A 22,594-nucleotide genomic window follows, 5' to 3' on the forward strand; every position below is an offset into this window, starting at 1 on the left:
GCACGTTTGCAGGATATAGTCATATTTTAAAGAGTCCTGTTCTGGCAGTGAAGACTGATGCTATGTTGTGTGATCTCTTCATATGCCATTGGTTCTCAGATGCGTTTTGCATGCCCATCTTCATATGCAGAAAAAAGCTAATAATGCCAAAAGAATTAATGTTAAATTTTAGCGAAGTAAATGTCATCACAATAACATTTTTGTCCTTTTTTCTTTTTAAATTTGCCCTATAAAAATCCTTTTCATTAAACTTAGTCAAATTACATATTTAACCTGCTCAGTCCCAACACGTATCAGTGCCTCTTTTCCCCACCCGTGAGGCCCAGCATCATCCACCAGCAGCTTTCTGTTTCGTTAGCTTTCAATGAGCTAATGAAAGAAATTAGTGACTCAGTATCAGTCATTTCTATGGTGAGCTAAGCTTTGGCAAAGATCAAGCTGGATGCTTTCTCCATTGTACTTCATGGTACTTTCCTCTCACTGGTGACTAACAATGAATAAAATCACAAATCAACCATGTGGCTTACACATTTACCTGGGAGGAGACAGAAAATCCTCTGGATTTACATCAGGAAGAGCATCTGGCATAAAAAAGAAATCTGTCAAACTAAACATGCAGAGCTACTTGGTGTGGCAACACGGGTGTGGTGATCCCTTGTGAAAGTGTTTCAGTGAAAAAAAATGATGATATACTTCCACTGTCCCTCAAATGTCTGTGACGGTAAGGAGGGTTTCAGCAGTAGATTTGGCCTCCCTGTGTTAGTCAGTATATTGTCACAGACCCAAGCGCTGCTCTGGACACAGCTGTAACCTCTACTTGAAAGTGAGCGTTTAATGCCCCACGCAGATGCTGGACCATAAAACCCTGATAAGCAATAAAAGTGCTGCAAAGGTTCACAAAACTCCCACTCAGCACCGACCAGTTGGATGTGGTTTATGAGTCAGAAAATAAGAAGCAGCACCACCTGCTCCGAGTGAAGGTGACATTAACTAGTTGGAAGACTGTTACACGCTGATTTGCTGTGTGACGCATCACCGAGGTTTTTAAACTGTAGTGGTGTGGAATCTGGTGAATCTTCCCAAAAGGTGTGACACATACACTCATCCAAAATCCAGAGCAGGTAATGTAACGTCATGTGGGGTTAGTGCATGTGTTGTTTTTTCCCCTCACGGACTAGAGAAAAAGATGGCTTTACTGGTCTGCAGGTAGCAGAAAGCTGCCGTCAAGGGGTCAGGTGCCCATTTCTCAAGTCACCGTAGTGGCAGCATAGCTTGTGGTGGTGTTAGGCTTTTTCGGACATCTGGCAGTGCTGCTTGTAAGCAATCGCTCCCTCAGCTTTTCTTCTGTGGGACTGCTGCCCATCACTGTGAAGAGATGATCAGTATAGATGTCTGTGTTTAAAAGGATTTTACAATTTCCAACTCACTATAAAAAAAAATAAGTTGGCAAAACTTTGGACAGCAGTTTATGTATTTTGCAAGTAACCACTCGGTATGCATGGCTGTGTAGGTTCTCCAGTTCATGGTAGTCTTAAAGGCTTGAAAAAAGAAGGCAAACGGACTTCTTTAAGTGTGTGAAGACATTTCACCTCTCATCCAAGAGGCTTCTTCAATTCTAAAAACAAAAGGTGGAGAGTCTCAGGTATTTAACCCTTAGTGGGGGTTGTCCCCTTTGGAGGTGGTTGTTGACCTGCTGTTGATCATGTGTGTCATCACATGAATCAAGGTGTGGAAAAAGGCGTTGGTGATTACCATCACTGGGGTTAAGTGTGAAACCACTGTGAACCTTGCCCTACTATATAATGTGACCTTTGAGGTCACCTGAGGCTAAGTCTGAATCGGGTTTGAAGTGCGTGGGAAGGGTTCTCAAAGACTGCGTTGTAGGCGGCTGACAGTTGGTGTCTTGAAACACCACCACTGTTCAATGATGGTCGTTCACAGTAAAGGAGGACATGGATGACCTTTATGCTTTAAGTGCAGGTGTACAGCTGAGCTTCTATGATGAGCCATGTGTTTGTGGGGTGGCTGTCTGGTCTCTCCTGTGTAGCAATCCAAGTACTCCTCACTGCACTGCACAGCATACAGTCTTATTTAGCTTGTATTTGGGAGTTTTTTTCTCGGGATATAGTGTTTATTTCTAAAGATATGGCTGGATTTGAAGGGCATTGGTGGGTCATTCTTGGAGAAAATTCTCATGAGCTTCTCTGGTAAACCTGCTACCTGGGACTCTCCACCTTTTGTTCTTAGAACTGAAGACGCCTCTTTTATGAGAGGTGAAACATACTTAAGTCCAGGTACCTTTTCTGTTTAAAGCTCTTAAGAACCACACCCATCTAGTTAGAAAAACTAGATAGGTGTGTTGATGATGTGGCACATGGTATTACAAATCATAGGAACGAAGTAACATCCAGTGGCAAATACCAGGCTGTAAGTGGTTTCAGTTGGATATTTTAACCAGTAAGTCTGTGAGTATTTAATACATTAAAAAAAAAACTACAGACATACAAGTGGCCAAATTGGGAGTGCAGGTTTTTGCACTCATATTTCATCCTCAGAGGTGCTGCTCGGCTTGATAAAGTGAACAAAGCACGTCCAGCTGACAGTTGAGTCGGGTTCACCAATGATGTCCTTTTCCTCTTGTCTTATCTTTATGCACGCTGACTGACAACTTTTGAATGGACTTTGAATGGTTTACTGGCAAACGGCCGTTATCATTCAGATAAACTCTTATACAGTGAAGCATTTTAAGAAACACATTCAAAAGTGCATTATGTGTGATGAGGAAGCTCTCAAAGGCTGTATATTCAGATACATTCTAAGCACAATGGACATCAGTGAGGTTGAGTGAGGTGGCTCTGACCTGCAGGTTCAACAGTTCGCTCCAGCTACCCTGCAAAGATCGTGCCTTTACACAAAAGTACTCTTGCAGATAATATGAAGCTAATTCAGGATGCAAGCTGACTGTATCTGCCTTCATAAAACTTTTACTGTCCTCACTATTTTCATTCTCACCCTTCAAACACCCCGATCTCTCTATTGTTGGTGGTTTATGGACAACCTGGCGAGTACTGTTGCGCAGGCTAGTTAACTGCAGTTGGACGAATTTTTATGGACCCGTCTTTTTGCTTGTGGTTCTATTTTGTATCTCTCTGCTGCTTGTTTGTTGCTTTTACTTCCTTTCTGCCAAATTGAGTTTTGGATCTGATCATTTTGAAAATCTTTTATTACAGTTAAAGAGATATACTTTGGAACTGAATATGCACTGTCCGGCAAAATAAATGCCAACATGTTTCTTTTTACTGGAGAGTGCAGATAAGAGCCTCCCATTAGACTTGAGGTCTAGCTTCCGCTGCCTGAATATTTGGGATTGACCTTTTTTCTTTCTTTCCTGACAGCATTGGGCATATTCCAAGATGACAATGTTGAGATTTATCAGGCTTAAATTGTAAAAGGCTGGATCAGGAAGCTGATCCAGCCTTTTACATCACAATCATCCTTAGTGGAAGTCCCCTGGAGAGAGCTGAACCTGACTACCAAGATCCAACTGTTCAACTCCAGCTATAAAGTCAGTACTGCTCTACGGGGCTGAAACCTGGAAGACAAATAAAACCTCAAAAAGAGAAATCCAGACATTCCTCAACAGCCGTCTCAGGTTTCTCCACGTTCGCTGGCCAGACCCAATCAGTAACACCAAACTATGGAAAGGAACCTGTCAACTCTCAGTAGGAAATCAGGAAGAGAAGATGGTGCTGGGTAGGGTATGCTTTACGCCACAGGTGTTGAACTCCAGGCCTCGAGGGCCGGCAAAAAAGATGGGCTACAGCTGGAAAGAATGGCCCAGGACAGAAATCTCTGGAGACCTACCTTTGGCAGCGGTGACGGGCAGCAGTAGTAGTAGGATCGGTAACCATGAGACACAGACTGGACCACAGATGCTGACCACACTGAGAATCTTTAGGATGTGCTAGACAAGACTTTGAGCAGAGGTTCAGCTCTGAGCTAAATAAGAATATTTCAGATGGCTGTAGTTTCAGGAGCTTTAACAAAGACACTTGAGAAAAAACAAACAAACATCTTGATGCATACTCAATCATCCAGGTAAGTAAAGCTCCAAAAGTTGATTCTGTTAATCTGGACGTAGCGTTTTCAGTGGGAGAAATGTTTTGTCACTCATCCAAGTGACTTCTTCAGTCTCAGCCGACTGCTTCTTTTCGGTTTCTCCCACTGAAAACGCTACGTCCAGATGAACAGAATCAACTTTTGGAGAACAACAAAAAAAAAAAAAGCAGCGCTGGCCTAAATTGTACAAATTTTGCGAGCTAACAGAAAGCAAACCACAAACAGACAAACTGTGGATTTTATTTATTGTGCTGGGATTTCTCATTTATTTGGACAAAATTGCTTTCTTGTTCTGACTTTAAGTACAAATCTTCACATTTAGGATTGAAACATCACGTAGAAAAACAGTATTCTGATATTACAACTGGCAGGATGACACTCCTACGAATCAAGACGTGCGCACATCATCATCCGTCTGCACCACTCGGTTTCAGCTGGAACGCATTTTCTTTCCCGTCTGATAAGTGGACGACAATGTTTTTATTTATTTATTTTTTTACCAGATCGGCCTTTTTAAACAATACCGGGATCCGCTGGTGGTAAAAAGACACCTCTTCCACTACCTTCAGTGGTGACTGAATTATATACAGTATAAAACTGTGGGTAGCAAAAAAAACAAAAAAAACAAAAACAAAACAGTTCTTCTACAAGCGAGTTACACTGCTGCAATGCTCGCAGTGAGAAACAGAGGAGAGGCGAGAACATCAGAGCCAGTCGTGATTCCTCCGACTGCACCATTAGCTGCCACCACACACAGCGTTCTCGCGGCTGGTGTGGAAGAAGTGGGAACTTTGTAAAATGTGTCCGTCTGGTACAAAAAAAGTGTTATTTCTTAAAATGCATCAGAGAGTGAGCCATTTCAGAAAAACAAAACAAAACCATCGGTGAACCCTCCACCTATTGCTTCTGCTTCTTCTTTGCTGGTTTGATAGCAGGCAGCTCTTCCTCTTCTTCTTCCTCCTCCTCCTCTTCTTCCTCAGACAAATCGGAGTCTTCGACCTGTGTGGCTGAGAAGATCAGGAGAAAATGTCAGCTCACCGTGTTACACCGAATCCTGGTACCACCATCTCGACTGCGTGTGCGAGACTTGGCCCTTAAATGTTCTGTTATTTTGTTTCATATTAAAAGAACAAAAGAATAAAAATAAAAAAAACATAGAAAATGGTGAACTCTTTAAGGGCCAGAAAGGTCGCTTTACTGAATGTGCCCTCACAGTTGACCCTCACGCACACACTAACTTGAAACAGCAGAAGAAATAAAATTGTAAGGTGTAAGTTGCAGATTTCTTTTACAAAGTTTTATTGCCCAGAGACATATTTAACCTTTTGTCTAGCAGGGTGAGGGAGCACCAAGGTTACTCCAGGTGTTTCACTATACAGGACGTTCATAGCATTCATCTGTATTGAAAATTAAATGCGTTTGGATCCCAAAGCCGCCGCTTTAGACTGTCGTTTTTCAAAGGCTGTGAGGTACAAAAGATCTTTTTCAAAATATCATAGGTGTTAAGCACTTAAGCCGAAGGCAACTAAGCTTGATTTTCAGGTTCACGTAGAAGTGTCAGGACCGCCTCCAAGGTGATAACCCCAGTGGAGGTTAAATACCTGGGATTCCCAATCAGCTTGTAGAACTGAAGAAGGCTCTTGTATGAGAGGGGGAACGTCTCGGGGTAGGGGGACTTAATTTGAGTAAACGTTCTTTTAAAAGTACGATGAATAAGCTGGAGCTGCTTATAAAACAAAATGAATGGGTTTGCATCAGAAGTTAGTGAGGGTCGTCTCTGATTATGTAGCTACACACACAAAAAAAAAAGGGAAACTACTGTTACAGTCTTCAAATGACGATAGCGATACATGCTGAGAGGTCAAAACTCTTTGTTAAAGTTACGGAGGAATTGTTAAACATCTTCGTGGGGGGAAGAGTTTTAGGCAAACTAAACAAGCCCTGCCTCCCAGCAAATAAATAAGAATGAGGATCCATATTTATAGATGTTGTTCGGCACTGCTTTCACTTGTGTGCAAATCATTTCCCCCCAGTTATTAATTACAACGCCTTCACTTAAAATATAGAAAATTAAAAGCTGACACAGGATTTCAGCAGATTGTTTTATCCAAACTTTCTAGAAGAAAGCTCTTGATTTTTGAAACAAGGACATTATTCTTACATGTTATACCTACCAAAATTCATGCAGTTTAGAGTAATTCAGGGTTAGGGGTGACATATTGGAACTCAGAGGTTTGAATGTCTGGCTCTTTGCTTTATTTATTACGTCACACTGCAAAAAACTGTTGCCCATCCCTAATATAGACCAATAAGTCAACCAATCAACTACAGCCAAGCATTACTCTAATTAACTTCCTTAAATGTCAAGCAGAGCAATTTTTTTATAATCAGCTACAAATAAAAATACAAAATTCCTGCTGCATGTTTATTTGGGTCAGCCAACTCAGTTTGAAAAGCAGAGTACCTGCACTGGATCAGTTCCTATTATTCACTGATTACTATCATTTTGATATAAATACAATGAAGGGGCTGAAAACAGATGAGATATTGTCAGTGAGCTTCTTAGAATGTCAGTACTGGCAGTGTTAAAGTGTTAAAGCACAAAGAAAGTAGAGTATTACCAATAAGGTGTAGCCCACTGACAGAAACTGGCCCTGTGCCGGCCTTGAGTCGGATGGTGACTGGGGCTTTCAGCTCAAACTCTCCCAGACTCACCTGTGACAGAAAGCATCAAAGTTAAGACAGATCAAACTTCAGCTGTGTGGCACATCAGCCTCAGTTTACACACCATGGGGAGACACTTGATGTGAAGGTTGGCAACGGGCACCGAGATCGTCTTTCCTTGGTGGTTCATGGCTGTCACCTCCACCACATTGCTCTCCTCCTTGGCACCGTTACCCAAGCAAACCTGCAGCAATCACAACACCGAACATCACTGTTGCGGACAGACTAAAGTGTGACTGACTGGTGTGTTCGTGCCGCTGGTAAATCCCAATGATGGTAACAAAACTGTACATACTGTTCTGAGTTCAAGGAAGTGCTCCAGGTCCTCCTCCTCATCTCCTTGGAAAGTGTAGAAAGGTACTTTGGAGGACAGCTCGCAACCTGGAATAACAGTAAGACCGGCAATTAAATGACAACGGATTTTATTAACCCCCCCCCCCCCCCCCAAAAACAAAAAAACAAAAAACAAAACAACCCAAAACAAAATCCCCAGTAAAACAAGGAGGAAGAAATTTCTGTAGGAACATCACAGCAGAAACCCACGTGTGCGCCTACAGAACATCTCTGACAGACTGTTTAACAGGCCCTTACTGAACAGGAAGCTCTCCAGCCTGGATTGACCGCTCGGTCCGACGTCCGAGGATTCATCGTCGTGGAAAGACATTTTGCAGAAGCGGTAAAAGTTAAGTATTCTGCTGGCGCTTTCCTGTCTAATGAGCTCTCCACGATAAATAACAAGCACGTCGCAGCCTACACGCGTGCCTGATACGTCATCAGTGCGCGCCCGTGCCTCCTTTTACAGAAATCAGGCGCTGCCGCTGCCTGAGTAAAACACGTGATGAACTTCTCATTTACCTGAGCTGATTCACAGCGGTGGCTAATAAACTTAAAAACTATTGAACTTAATGTAAAATACAGTGAAATATAGAATATTACAGGTGAACAATACTATCTGCTAATGCTAATAATATCTGCTTAAACTTAGTCCCTTCAGAGCTGTCTTCGTGACATAGATTCACCCAGGGGGAAACCTTCCTCAGAGACTTTTGTCCATATTGACATTACAGCACCACACAGTTGCTGCACATCCATGATGGGAATCTCATGTTCCGTCACATCCCAGAGGTGCTCTGTTGTTGAAATCTGGTGACTGTGGAGGCCATTTAAGTGCAGTGAACTCAGTGTCATGTTCAAGATACCAGTTTGAGATGATTTGAGCTTTGTGACATTGAGTGTTATCCTGTTGGAAGCAGACATCAAAAATGGACATACTGTGGTCATAAAAGGATGGACATGGTCAGCAACAATACTCAGACTGGTGTTTAAATGATGCTCAGTTGGTACTAAGGGGCCCAAAGTGTGCAGAGAAAACACCCGTCACACCATTACCACCAGGAGCCTGAATCTTTGATACAAGGCAGGAATGAGCTCGTGCTTTCAGCTTTTTAACGCCAAATTCTGATCATACCATTACAAATGTTGCAGCAGAAATCCAGAACGTTTTTTCCAGTTCTGGCAATCTCATGTAACTTGCAGCCTTGGGTTCCTGCCCTTACTTGACATGAGTGGCACCCCAGCATGGTCTTCTGCTGCTGTAAGCCATCTGCTTCAGTGTTCAGAGATGCTCTTGTGCACACACTGGTTGTAAATCAGTGGTTATGGTTGTTTTCATATCAGCTCAAAAGCAGTCTGGCTATTCTCCTCTGACCTCAAGTCATTTCTACGTTTAAAAAAACAAACAAACAAAAAAAAAAAAAAAAAAAAAAAAAACTGCTACTCACTGATTTTGATTTTTAAAACCACTTTCTATAAACCCTAGAAATTACTTTGGGAAAAATCCCAGTAGATAATCAGCTTCTGAATACTCAGTCCAGCCTGTCTGGCATCACAGATTGCACATTTCAAGTACTTTAAAAAAAAATAAATAAATAAATAAATCACCTTTTAGCTCCATTCTGATGCTTGGTTTGATTTTGAGCAGGTATGTTGACCATGTCTACATGCCTAAAGGCACTGAGTTGCTGCCATGTGATTGGCCGATTAGATATTTGCCTTAATGACTAGTTGAACAGGTGTACCTAACCACTGGCTGTTGATTATTACATAATTGTTTGCAATAAAGATTCTTTTAACAAGGACATTAAACCAAAGGTCACTTCGACCCATCTGAACAGGTCAATATTCCTTTATGTAAAGATATTACTTTCCCTTTACTTCTAAAAACCTTACATGAAATCTTTCACTGCAGACAGGTATTAAAAAATATTTCTAGATAAATAGTGGCGCACAGGACAAAGCAACAGTCACTTATCGTTTATTAGTTTTTCCATTTTATATACTTTACATACAAACTTTACAATGGAAAACTCACTTTAATGATCCCCCCACCCCTTAACTGAAAATCTACCACTGGAGCCCTTTCTCTTTCACAGCCAAGTATTAATCAAATCTAGTTGGCAGAGGAGAAAGCTCAAGCATCAGCAAACTGCAAAATGAACCATTTAAGACAAGTGTGAAAATTATACTGCTGTTTCAGCAGACAGATAGCAGATCCCGTGGGCGAGTTTCACACCTGGCTGACAGGTAAAACGGCTGTACAGGACAAGAGATTAACTAAACCAGCATCAGTTTCAATATAGAAAACAAAACAACACTTTATGATCGACAGAGTTTACAGACTCTCCGAGAACAACAGTATTATATTCATAGGGTTGAGTGGCATGCTTCTTCCTCTATGTAGCATGAAGATGAGTTTTTTTTTTTTCCCCCCAGCATCTGCCACAACAAATCCATTACAACTCATGCACATTATGAATGCACAGTTTCAAAACATCACATTGGCAGGCAGCTACTGAGTAACAACCACAGATCCTCAGTTAACTGGTTAAACACTCCTATGAGTGACAGTGCTTTTTAAAAGAAAAAAAAAAAATTCATAAAAGCAAATTATAGCTTTGACTTAAAAACACATTCAATGAAGAGCTTGTGAGGGAGGAAGGGTATGAATTTCGGCTCCAAACCACGTCAACTGAACTAAACAGTGTTGAAACCATTGCCATTTTCACATTTGGTGACAGGATTCAACAACCTCAGTGATCCCAAGAGCGCCTCGCTGAAACGCAGCTGAAAATACATTTACTGGTATGCAACGCTGAAACAAAGCATTAAGGGATGACATGAGTGAATTTGCCCGTCAGGTCTGGTGAAATGAGCAGTTTCATATTAGTGGAGGAACAGAAGATTTCGGATTCTTCATCATTTCAACCAAAAAGAAAATAAAACAAAAAAACAAAGCAACGCAAAAAGCCTAACACATTTTGGTCCCGTGGTGTACTACTCTCAGGAAGTGTCGATTTAAACATTCGTGCTTTCAAACAGGAACGAAACAAACTGTGGTAAATTTGACATTTTAACTACGCAAAGTTAGAAAGACAAACATTTCAACAATATTAGATAAACATAGAATTTAACTTAACTAAAAATGGTACAATATCAGCTTTTTAGTCAGCTTAGTTTACTGAAGGGTTTCTGTGCTTGCGTTATGGATCTGGTAGAGCAAAAACCAAGACGCTTTACTGTGAGTGTGAGGCTACATCTCTGGAATTTGAAAAACAACAAGGTCAACGTGCCATCTTTAGCTGTGTTTGAAATTATAAGCTAAAATGATAAGGCAAGGAACAAAAAGGCAATGGCTGAAAAACATGTTAATGAACACATGAAAGCTTTTATTGCTTTCCAAATGTCTACTACTAGAACAGAAATTCAAAAGGACCTCTTTGACGTTTGCTTTGTTGGCCTGTGGCAACAATTTAATTCAGGGCTTGGCAAAACCTTAAAAAGCTACAACTGTTCACCCTTCATGTGTACACACACACACACACGGTGCTTCAGATCAATTTTGTCAGAAACACACTACCTAAAAAGGCATCCATCTCCAAGTATGTGGTGGAGCGACCGAAAATACCACGATGTGAAAACTAAAGGCAAACTCTCAAACAGCACTTCACATCCTGCATAAAGATGTTTCACCTAAGCCAACGACTATACCATTTCTCCATGTCACATCTGGGAAAGCAGGATGTAGCGGTAGTTACGACACTAGATGCGGGCTACCCTCATTTCACAGCTCAGCCTTCAGATACAGATGCCGATTTCAGGCATGCGGGTAAAATTCATGTAATGGCCACTGGATTTAAAAAAAAAAAAAAAAAAAAAAAAAAAAAAAAAAAAAAGGGGGGGGAGGTGGGTTAAGAAGGTCTCAAGGAGTCATCTCTTCCTTCCTCCTAGGAAGGAATAGTGGGATCAGAGAAGGGGTTCCACTTATGTGTTACTGAGTGAAAGAGATTACAGATCACTCCTTGGCCTTCGACGTGCTGAATCCAGTAGAGCCAAAACATCTAAGGGGGGGGGGGGGGGGCACAGGCATCCGCTGTGCTTCCACACAAATCCTAAAAAGAGCCCAGATTGGTAACGTGATATAAAAATCACCATGAAAGTTTTCTCATGAAGGTAGCAAACACGTTTAAACTATGTCAACTCGCTCTGTCCGTCATTGTTGCAGGATGTTTCTTCAAAGGCTACGGCCCATAATGATGACGTCTTTAGGAAAGCCCTCCATTTTGGCCACTTCAAAGCATCCCAGCTTACTATAGAAGTCCAACATTCGCTTATCAGTCTGTCGAACCTTACAGAACGAGCCGTGGGATCCTGAGAGAGAAAGGACACAGAAAAGAGAACCAAAGTTCACTACCCTTGGTTTATTTACAGTAAATCTAAAAGGGGTAAAGAAGCCTTTATGATTAAAAAACAGTCATCTAGGCTTCTAATCTTGTCGTTTTGGACTTTGGCCTCATGCACACATTACATGTAGATAAGTGAACCTTTGTTTTCCACTTTACTAAAACTTGAAAAATAAACTTAATGAATCAATACTTCTATGGAGTGGTTATGAGGCAGGGGGCTAAAGACACGATTGGCTGCTACCTACCGTTGGCCTTAAGAGAAGATAACAGACAGCCCATCATGCTTTTGGCCACACTGGGGTCAGTGACTTTGGCGTGAACGTCAACCTTGATGAGAGAGGGAAAGTTGGAGAGGAAAGAGTCCGGCAGACCCTCCTCCTCTTCATGGAAACTCAGTATCATCTTCTACAATAATGAAAGAGTGCTTTAGTAATCTTAATAAAAGGACGCACAATCATAACGCTCAATATTACGATAGAAAGAAATGGATTATAAGCATACCTCAGCCTCTGTGAGGTCCTTATCACAGTCAGGTTTGTGGTATTTCTCTTGCATGAAGGGAATCCAGCTCAACTTGCATTTCTTGATAAAGGGTTTAACATCTACGGTGCCGAGAGCATAACCACAGATCCCTTCATCATCCTCCAACACAAACCCATAGTCCGAACTGAGTGTCAGGAGACCTCCTACTAACCTGTGAACACAGATTAAAGCCTTAATAAGGGGAATGGGGAAATGTGTGGACTGCAAACAAATGCATGTGCCTTTTCTTACCTGTCTCCTATGAGGTCAGGATCGTCATCAGAGAATGGTACATCCTCCGTGCCTTCACAGTACATCTCTTTACATATTTTATAGACTGCAGTCTGCATAATGAGACCGATAACAGCTGTTAATGAAACCGTTGCGTTCACACCAAGTTTAGCAACTTTAACTCTACTTGAATAAGTGACTCATAAGTTATATGGATTCTGCGAATTACTCAGCTTGCAGTTTACATTAATATTGGTCCAGACTTTTGTAGCTTTTCACTACAATCAATATAAAGACAAAAATCCATTATTTATAATAAATCCCACATTTTTTTATTTTATTTTTAAATTTAAACATCCCCTGTGAATGCAATGTTACAGTCTCATTTTTTGTTTCATTTGTTTTAATGTGTTCAACGCATGTCGGCAATACGCAGCTTCATGGTCATCAAAATTTGAAAAAGTGCTGAAGGCCTGGCAAAAACTGCTTATAGGGTGGGGTTTTTTTTTTTGCTAGATAATGTAATAAAGACTCAGAGGAACTAAATAAGTGACGAAATACAAAATATGGTCACATATTAGTTAGAAGGGATTTTCCAGAAGTAAATCAGTTTCATACAAAACATGTGGATGTCCAAGACAGACATGTTGCAGCTTCATCATTTTGTCACTTATGTGAAATGAGGGGAAGACGACAGGATACTTATACAAATATCTGAGGTCTGGTGACAAACTGTTTTGTGACATTTAATGAGCAAACCTAATCAATTAACAAGTAAACGTGCCAAAGCTAAAGAAATTCCTTCAAGACAAGACAATTTTGCCGTGCTTGACAACTGTTATAAAAAGGACTACAGGAGTGTGGCTTAACTAAAAAAAAAAACAAACAAAACAAACAAAAACAACAAGTATCTCACCTCATCTTTGGGAAAGTACGGCCTTATGGTATAGATTTTTGAGGATGGCAATGAAGGTGGAGGTTGGTAGAAAAGATCGTTTGCCCCATCTATTGGCAACAATCGCTGTGGATATCAAAATAAGGAGGGTCAGTTTCACAGGGAAAAGGTGTCGTGCTAGTCTGGCTGACTGCCTCACTGTGTGTTTGCCAAGTTGAACCACTATCAACCCAAAAGGAACTAAAGACAGAAAAGTGCTTTGGAGTCTGAAGACAACTTGAGTATATAAACTGTTGTTCCTTGTTGACCTGACAGTGGACAACAAGAGCAAACCTCACTTCTTTCTCATTTTCGCTAAAGAAACACAGCACCAACTACAAACAGACATTTGCAAACATAACAAAAAGAAAAAAAAAAAAGGCTCGCGTTTTGGTCTGACTAAGGTTTTACTGGCTGAAGGAGATGCTCCTTTCCCTTTTGTAAGGCATCGCAATACTTCGCTGCGCAGGACCCTCCTGTTGAGAAAAATAATGATGCTAGCGCAGAAAGACCGAGAGAACTCCAAGCAACAAAAAACCAAAACGGGGAATTAAATGATTGCCAACTGAGTCACTCAACAGCATTTTGGTTGCCATTGGGAGTCTGGGCTGGAAACACCACTTTAGACTGGACTGATGTGTTTAATCATGGAATTCTCTCATCGCGTACATGCTTGCGTTCTCGCTGGCGCTGCGATGCTTGCGCGTGCGCTCGCAAAGGGCTGGCTTTGAGCGCTGTGCTTTCCTGCAAAGAAATGATATGTCATGAAAATAAAACCTAACCATACTCGCTTGCGCTGCATGCGCCAGGGAAAAGCAGCATCTCCTTCAGCAGTTGCTGAAAGAAACCAAAATTGATCAGAAGCAGCAACACGATCAGAAGATGCCACGCCAAACACTGGCTTTAAGTTTGTTTGTCTTTTTCCCCTCCCAGCATGGAATTCAGGTCACCCACTCCCCTCACAGATATTGCCAATATCCCAAAGTAATGCCAGGGCACAAACATATTTGGAGATCAAGTGGAGGGGATGGAGCCTGGATGTCGTGAGCATAACTCACTGCAATCAGCTCACCTTTGACAGACCAAACCCCTTCATACCTATGCACATAATACCATCGTCGCCTTTGCTCACAGCACTCTTTTTTCTCTCTCTCTCTTTTTTTTTTTTCCATTTGATTGCTGTAAATTCGGTGCATTAGATACCTGGAACTCTCCTGCTAGACCTCCCCTAAAGGCCCATGGCTCTTGGTCTCCTCTAAGGAACTGTGCTGAGGACTGACTACGACACCCTGTTAGGAGCAGAGCCAAGCGGACATTGTTACCACAGGATGGGGCTCTCTGATACAGATGAAGGGAGTGGGGAGATGAGAATGAAGGGGGTCATATATCTAATAGCAAAATATTTATGAATTTTTATTTTTTTTTAATCATTAAAACATTAAAAAAAGGACCCAATTTGGAATTATATGTAGAGAATATATTTTACAATCAAATGGGGCTCAAGCATCTAAAGCTTATATATGCTAGAAGGAATCTGGTGCAAGATGCACATTACTTTTACAAAAAACTGCTCTGCACCTTTGTAAATGCAAAACGTTACCCAAAAGCTCCATGTGACATGGTGTCCACGTGGCAAGTTATTTGATGCAGGTCTTTCATTTTCAGTGTTTCAGGAGGGTAATTCTCATTTGAGAAGCTGACAGACTTCATGACCAATACAGAGGGGGGGGGGGGGGGGGGGGGCAGGGGGGGGATAAAAAAAAAAATAAAATCCGTCTATGGGCTACCAAAGTAAGCTTTAGCTGCCGTCACCCCACTGATATTAGCACCTTGTGTGAAGTCACATTCTCATTTTATCTGCCTTGTCACATGACCGGGGGGGGGGGGGGGGGGGGGGGGGGGGGTAGCACAAGTCATTAAAAACCAGGAAGACGAGAGGCAGCATGATCAGCATTTCCAGACTTAAAGGACCTCTCAGCTTATTATTAAAACCCAATCAATATAAAGACAAATGAGCAAGCTTCTGATTCAAGTTGCTAATAAAAACCAACCCCTGGTTGACAAGAAGCCCTGTCATGTGACCAGACAAATGCAGCGCGCGTGCAGGACACCTAACAGTGCTTTACATGTAAATCTCTCCCTGATACCTAAAACATTTCCTTTGATGAACTGACAACACAGCATACAGATGCAGCCACAGGAAGGAACTGGGAACCTGGATATCCAGATTAAAAACCACAAAGGGTACCGCAAAAGACTAGCCGATTATGTAGTGCAACGGTACCGATCCAGCACTGTGACATTTATGCAGAATAACATGGAACATTTGTTCTTTTGTCTTTCTGCCCCCCCCCCTTTTTTTTTTTTAGGGTGAGTCCACTCAAATATTACATATTAAATATAAATAAAACCAAGTGTAAGGTCCCTTGAGTGAGTGCATCTGGCTGGTCTGAGCCAATTCTACAGGCCTACTGACAGAAACAAAAAAACAAGTTAGAGAGATGCTGCCAAAGAGAAATTTGGGAGTTAACACTTAGTATTCAGACTTTAAAATCGCTGCGCAAAATGTGACTTCATCCAGAGGGCAGCTTGCTTTCCTCCAAATCTTTCCTTTACTTTTAAATTTTTAGCTTTAAAATAAAACTACAAAGATCAATTTGATACATGAACATAAGAGACAACGCCTGCATATGCATACATCGGCCACTGTCGATCCAATAGCAGTAGAAACTTGTACTGTGGATTCTTCCATCTGTACATAGTGAAGGGAGAAAACAGTAGAAAATAGTTATTAGTAAGTGTTCTCAGTGCAATAACCAGGGAGGTTGTGACTAAGTGCCGGCTGCACAGCTTCCACTAGGGGGGAAAATATGGGGACTGATGAAATGAATGCTGATAGCAAAAGCAGAAGTCAATATTTGGGAACTTCATGCAGGTAACTATATTTATGGGGCTTTAACTTCTTTGGTGAGGCTTGAGCGTTTAAGACCATTTACTGAAGCATCAAGCCGGCAGTGTGGACTTTTAATGTGGATTTGCCAGTGTGGGTATGCTGCCTGCTGTGTACTGTGGGCCAGAGACCTCAGCTTTACCATATAGCCAGACAGGACAGAAACCTGTGAATGAAACTGGGTTACAGGGAGTAACCTACAGGCCATGCTGGTGCTTCAGACTAACAAACAAACACTCCATGAAAAGATGGAGATGTCATGAGAAGACTCCATGTCACTCATGCTGTATCACAGGACATCACCTGAAAGACTAATTTAAGAGAGAGATGAAAGTGGGAGGGAAAGAAAGAATATCCTCTTTTACAATGTGATGCATTCTCCTCTGATACAGAGTGAGCACATGATTCAGTAGCTTAAAAATCCAACAACCTTCTTGTAATATATGCATGCGATTCATATTAAGGACAATTTAGATATTTCTGATTCCTTGTTTATGCACCAGAATGGCCTTCCACAGTGAGTCAGTCAACTTGCTCTCCAAGCTCGCGTGCGCGCTAGGGCATGGAGGAAGGGAGGGGGGTTGGGATTTCCCCTGTGCCCATCCCCACAGACGGAGAAATGGAAGCAAGTGTCTGTGTGGGAACGCAGCAGTGATGTTACTGGATACACAGCAAGCAGCAGTAACCCTGCTGGGACATTTTCTCCACAGATACTCAGTTTAGACAAACATGGAGCAAATTGTTGTGGAATAAAAAGGGAGCACAGCAGCAGTGCAAGCAGCATTCAGTCAGATTAGAAAAAAGAAGAAAAAAATCAACAAATTAAAGCGCAATTAATAGATTTATATCCATTTAAATGTGATGCATTTGACCTAACCCATTTCTAAACTAATCAAATAACCTGCTACCAATTTCAGCTGGGGATATTTGCCAAAAACTAATCCTACATTAACTGATGCAGAAGATTAGAAATATTACTGTTATTCAGATTGTTGTCTCATATCATTCTTAAAAATAACATAGTCCAGGTCTAGAATGGAAACCATGCAGCTAAATGAGCCATCATTACACTGTTTGTTCTTTCATTTTTTTTTTTTTTTTTTTTTTTTTTAAATGATGTGCTTTAGTAATTTGTATGCAACTGTGTTCCTGAGAATGGTAAAGGATTACAACACTTGAATGGACTCTACGCTAAACTACTGCTCTCTAAGAATAAGGACCCCGTGGTTCCCTTTATACATACCGAGCCACTGGACAAAAGACTTGACCATAGAAATGATGCTCTTGATGTCCCAGAGGTAAGAGTAGAGGTCATACAGGATGGTGCGGTTAGCTGTATTAGATAGCCGTGTGAACATCTGGATGACTGAGCAGCACATCTCCTCAAACTTTTCTGCCCGTGACTGCCATTCGGTCACCTGTGTTCAACACAATGTTTGAAAAAGATAAATACTGGTGGAAAACGCAAGCATTAAACCACTTAAGAGTTGTGGTAGCAGGAAGAAACCCCCCCCCCCAAAAAAAACAAAAAAAAACCCACTCATGTCACTTATGACATATCATATACAAGTGTCCCAATAGGCCATGAGTGTTGAAATTATTTACAACTGTACTTTTCCACTGTGACGTGTGAATATGTAACTAAAAGCAAAACAAGCTGCATAGAAAGGGAAGCCATAGTTTACACAAAAAGCACAGCACTAAACTGTAGTCCAAGCACACCATTTGCCGTCATAACCACACCACCCAATGGGCAGTATGGGTACTACACAGCCACCATTTTGTTTTCTGCACCATGAACAGCATGGTTAGTTGATAACAGACTAGCCATCTAATGGACCTCCTTCTCTGAACACACTCCATGTGCGTGTTTCAGTAAAATCACCCACCTTTTCAGATTCTCTCCTCTTGCAGTTGACACTAACGACGCTGCTGTTGGCTCTTAGCCAGTTGAACTCCTTTAACATTTGCATGGCCTTGGGTCCATGTTCGTAAGGCAGATAAAAGAGCTCTGCCAGCAAGCACAGGTCCTCCAGGGTAAGAGGCTCTGCTGTGAACAGTGCCTTTTCGTTGGGCCCTGGTACAAACACTTCCTGTGGACCCAAATCAGCAATGAGACTTTGCAAGCATTTTAATTTGGTTTTTGCCTTCAAATGCAGATATAAAGGAGAAATGACTCACTAATGTTTGCAGCACCTGTTTGAGCTGATCATCTGTCTGCATAGGGGCGATATCATTACCAGAGTCCTCTTGAATTGACTCCTCAGGAGATTTGGACTCTGCCAGACTCTCTTTGTCTGTATCCATAGGTTTGAGGTCCTCGGCCATCTTGTCAGCTAAAATAGGACCTGCATGCTTCTCTTCTGGGTCGACTTCGGCTTCTGGCTCTGCCTCATCTTGCTTCTCAACCACCATCTCCATGGGCTCCTCATCTGAATCCTTCTTTTCCACCTCCACCTGCACATGCCCAGTAAAAAGTTAAAGTACCTGTAGATAGTCTGGTACAATCCTCTGTCTGGATTGTACCAGACTATAAAGAGAGGACAATTACTTTCATTATTAGCCCTTTAATCAATGACCCAATGGTTATTTTACTGGGTGATGAGCTGCATGAACAGAAAACAAGTACTTTTAGCAATTGAGTTAAGGTCACACAAGTGCTACAACTGTGTCATAATGCAAACTCCACCTCCTCTTCCTCCTGAGGTCTTTTTGCCAAAGGAAGTGAGATTGGATCCAGGCACAGAGCAGGCATTGCTGGAGACATGATGGGCTGCTGGAACACAGTTGTGACCGTTGTTGAGGAGCAAAGAGAGGGAGCAGTCATGGATGACACATCTATGCCCGTGCCTTTGGCACCACTCTGAGGCACCTGCCGGCCTGTGAGAACAGAGTGTCAGTGCATACGGTATGGTTTTTAGGCATTTCAGGTGATGCTGCTAAAAACTCTATTAACAAAAAAAAATTAATGGAGATTAAACTTACTGTTGTATTGGTGAGGCACACCAAACTCCCCAAGCCATTCTGTGAGAGCCAGTTTTAGAGCAAGTTGTGGGCTATAGAGCATGTCTGTCTCAAGTTCTTCATCACTGCCTTCATTCTCCAACTTAATCTGGATAGAAACGGTGCTGTCCTCACCATCAGCTGGTAAAGGGGCAAGGTGGGGAGAGAAAAAACAGAGAAGTACATCCATTAATAATCTGGATTTCAGTGCAAGATGACAGTAACTTCATACTGAGAGTATACTGCATCAACACAAAATAAGCATTATACTGATAATGACACTTTTGGAAACTTTAAAATCCTTGTAACTAAAGATTGTGTACCTACCCATGACTTCAGACTTTGATATGAGGAGCTGAGGCCTAAACTTAATGAAAGGCGTTTAAGAAATCCAATGCTCAGGATTCTTTTCACTCCATGTGCGCTTGTATAAGCATTACTTAGCTTAAATAGATGTATAGTATATTAAAACCAGACTGCGGAAATGTTTTCCTAGTTTCGATAAACCTTACATCGGGTGTTACATTTCCCCAGCTAACTATAAGTACACCCCCACCCAAATTTTCAAAACCCTGTGTGTTTTATTTTTGTTAAATTACCCCTTTGCCTCAAAGGCATAAAGGGTTTTGATAAAATTATTTGATACTGATCTTCATTTTTCCCCTCCTTCCTTATTGCTTAATGAAGTACATTTTACCCACTCATTTCAAGCTGGATCTTTTCTGTCTGTGGTATGCTTTGAAATTTGCAGAATAACTAAACAAACAAAAGAAAGAAGTCTCTGTTGCTTACTCATGACCACATCCTTGCGCACACCGTTCATATTAGACTTGTACCAGGTGGCCAAAGTGTGGATTGCTACAAAGTTGGATTCAAACTCGCAGTTTGGATTGGTGAGGACTCCCTTCAGTCTGGGGATGAGCTCTGTGGAGCGGCCCTTGTAGGGACCCAAGAAAAGTCTCTTCTGGTCATAATCATTGGCATGAATATTGTCCCAGATTACTGGGGCTCTTCTCAGGATTTTTGACACCTCTTCAATAGACTCCACTGTGATGTCTTTGGAAACCACTTTGGGGCCTACAGAAAAGTCAACATATCCAAATAATTATTCTTTTTAAGTCTTCAACATAGACATGTATGAATAGGTTTGCAATTTCAAGGAAAACTGTTAGACTTGCCTGTCCATAGCACATCAATGTCAGGCAGGAGCTTCTCCCCTACTGTGTGGAGGTAAGGGGACTGAGGGACACTTGGGTAGCAAAATGTTCCACAGTACTCTGAATTTGACGGTGAGAAAAATAAGTGAGCAAGTAGCGCAAACACACACAAAATGAGCAAATAAGGCAGGTACAAAAAACAAGGAAAACAAGTTACCTGTGGGACAGAAGAGGAAGGTTTCAGGCTCGCCAAGATATTGGTAGATTTCATTGGTGATAGAAACCTGAGCGTGTGCAAAAGAACTGAACACTTCTTTATCAGCAGGGCACATGTTGTGGTCAATATCATCAAAAAGTAAGGCAAAGGACTTGCAGCCAAAGTGTGAAACCTGAAAGGGAAGAAATGACATAGTAAAATACAGAAAACTGCTGTAGATATCCATCAAGAAGGATTTCAATGTGTTCTTCATAAAAATGCTGCAATACCTGATCAAGTTTCCTCTTGAGTGCAGAAACCTCTTTTTGGTTGGAGAAGGTAATATCTAATCCAGGGGAAATGGCATAGATGAACTCTATCCCATGCTCATTAGCAGCACCGATTAAAGTCATGAGTTGCTCTAGGAGACAGGAGAAAGACAAAAGTGTAAATTATTGTGCATTTATAATTAATATGCAATTGGCTCACTTTAAAAGTATCATACAATCATTCCCCCGTCTCCCCAACGACATTCTTGGTAATCACCTGCTTCCTCCACTGAATACAGCTCCCTCCAGAACATTCTGTGTTTGCAGTCATCTTTGGGTGCGTAAAGGTATGTATTCAGTCCCCATTTCTGCTGCCTGTGAAAATCATTTTTTTCAGACTCATTAAAACAATCCGAGTTACCCTGCTATAATGCTGTCAACATGCAGTCTTAAATGATCCACAGTACCTCCTGAACAGCTCTTTCCTCTGTTCCATTGTCCATGGCCGCCCATAAAAGCCTGCGTTAGAAAACACGACATTCAGTTTCCACGCACCCTGCAGTCCTAATGTGCGTTTCCTGCATGCACAGCGAGCTGCTTAGTCGCTTCGACAGTTTGCCCCTTGGTGCCGACGTGCTTGAATCTGCTTAATACTGATCTTCTGAATTACTCAGGAATGTGCCCAAATAAAGACGTCCCTTTTAAATTCATGAAGTGTAGCACTGTGTTCATCATGTACAGACAGACAGCGGAATTACTGCAGCATTTCGACGCCTAGCTTCTGATTGTATGCGATTAACTAGATCGTGTTGTATATACACGTAAGCCTATGAAATTTTAAAGGGTAATTTTTTTTTATTAACCAGCATATTTGCATTTTAAGATACAAATGTATTATTTATTTATTTATTTATATATGTGACGATACCAAACTACATACATAATCTTTCTCCAACATTACCTTCCACGACTCCGCTTATAAATTTTCTGAGGCCCGTCGTTTCGACTCCGATCACAGTCTCTTCCACCGGGCCAGGGACCTCTGCACAAGGCTCTCCGGAGACTGGGCTGGGGCTCGGCTCACCATCCACTTGAGGAGTCTCTAACGTATTTTCTTTTTGAACCATTTTTCGACGTTTCGCTCGATACAAAAGTCACGAAATTTGCGACGAACCCAGGGAATATTTTCAAATGTAGGTTAGCAGGCGAATGCTGCCAGGCAAACCTGGTGGAAATAAACCGCGTCACTCTGAGCCTAATGTTAGCTAACGCAAGGAATCTATCGAGTTTTCGAAACAAAGACCCTGACTGGTTTTACAAGCTGTGATATAAATTACTATCAGGTGATACAAACCATCATTTAGTTTGGCTAATATGTAAACAAAAACCAAACACTCGCTCGTGGCTGTCCGTGCATTTTCTCTTCTTTATGGGTGGATTTGACCTACTTTACGTCGTTTCTTCCTGTTTACACCAAGTGCGCATGCTCACGAAACCAGTTCAAACCAGTCACAACTAGATGTACGTGACAAAACACCGCAAAGATTTTACACAGTTAAAGATATAGCCTACACCTCAGTTCACGGCATGATAGGATTAGCCTCCTTTGTAACCAGTTGTGGGCAAAATGTACATCAAAATTATAACGACATCCGTTTTTTTTACTCAATACACTTAATAGTAGTCAGATATGTAGCAATAATGAAGCTAAATAACAGATTGGTTTATGCGTGATTACCCACAACAT

At 41.5% G+C, this 22,594-nt stretch overlaps 2 protein-coding genes across 5 annotated transcripts; both read right to left on the reverse strand.

Annotated features, from left to right (window-relative positions):
• Window positions 1–4,347: 4,347 nt before the first annotated feature.
• Window positions 4,348–7,615, reverse strand: npm3 (nucleophosmin/nucleoplasmin, 3). Its single transcript, XM_080868493.1, has 5 exons — window positions 7,435–7,615; window positions 7,139–7,224; window positions 6,908–7,027; window positions 6,741–6,834; window positions 4,348–5,126 (listed from the first exon to the last, which is right to left on the reverse strand). The coding sequence occupies exons 1-5, from the start codon at window positions 7,505–7,507 to the stop codon at window positions 5,017–5,019; spliced, it is 483 nt and encodes a 160-aa protein (XP_080724619.1). The 5' UTR covers window positions 7,508–7,615; the 3' UTR covers window positions 4,348–5,016.
• Window positions 7,616–9,141: 1,526 nt separating this feature from the next.
• On the reverse strand, window positions 9,142–22,330 carry oga (O-GlcNAcase). 4 transcript variants are annotated; one of them, XM_080869102.1, is made up of 19 exons: window positions 21,809–22,330; window positions 21,315–21,366; window positions 21,125–21,222; window positions 20,869–20,999; window positions 20,600–20,771; window positions 20,404–20,502; window positions 20,018–20,302; window positions 19,208–19,366; window positions 18,912–19,102; window positions 18,419–18,679; window positions 18,112–18,315; window positions 17,466–17,640; window positions 15,971–16,024; window positions 14,476–14,561; window positions 13,255–13,359; window positions 12,360–12,451; window positions 12,087–12,279; window positions 11,831–11,990; window positions 9,142–11,550 (listed from the first exon to the last, which is right to left on the reverse strand). In XM_080869102.1, the coding sequence occupies exons 1-19, from the start codon at window positions 21,972–21,974 to the stop codon at window positions 11,414–11,416; spliced, it is 2,820 nt and encodes a 939-aa protein (XP_080725228.1). In that variant the 5' UTR covers window positions 21,975–22,330; the 3' UTR covers window positions 9,142–11,413. The 4 variants fall into 4 exon arrangements, with proteins under 4 accessions (XP_080725228.1, XP_080725227.1, XP_080725230.1 ...); XM_080869101.1 differs by having other exon boundaries at window positions 18,404–18,679; window positions 21,809–22,328; XM_080869104.1 differs by lacking the exon at window positions 15,971–16,024 and having other exon boundaries at window positions 21,809–22,329.
• Between the last annotated feature and the right edge of the window lie 264 nt (window positions 22,331–22,594).

Source organism: Rhamphochromis sp. 'chilingali' (genome assembly GCF_963969265.1).
Source record: "Rhamphochromis sp. 'chilingali' genome assembly, chromosome: 20".
Lineage (NCBI taxonomy): Eukaryota > Metazoa > Chordata > Actinopteri > Cichliformes > Cichlidae > Rhamphochromis > Rhamphochromis sp. 'chilingali'.

Coding starts and splice junctions, on each gene's coding strand:
- oga (XM_080869101.1), bottom strand. CDS start 21,974: ATGGTTCAAAAAGAAAATACGTTAGAGACTCCTCAAGTGGATGGTGAG. Junction 20,772..20,868: donor TCAAGAGGAAACTTGATCAG/GTATTGCAGCAT, acceptor CTTCCCTTTCAG/GTTTCACACTTTGGCTGCAA. Junction 17,641..18,111: donor AGAGGAGAGAATCTGAAAAG/GTGGGTGATTTT, acceptor TGTTGAACACAG/GTGACCGAATGGCAGTCACG.
- npm3 (XM_080868493.1), bottom strand. CDS start 7,507: ATGTCTTTCCACGACGATGAATCCTCGGACGTCGGACCGAGCGGTCAA. Junction 7,028..7,138: donor ACTTCCTTGAACTCAGAACA/GTATGTACAGTT, acceptor TGATTGCTGCAG/GTTTGCTTGGGTAACGGTGC. Junction 5,127..6,740: donor CAGTGGGCTACACCTTATTG/GTAATACTCTAC, acceptor TGATCTTCTCAG/CCACACAGGTCGAAGACTCC.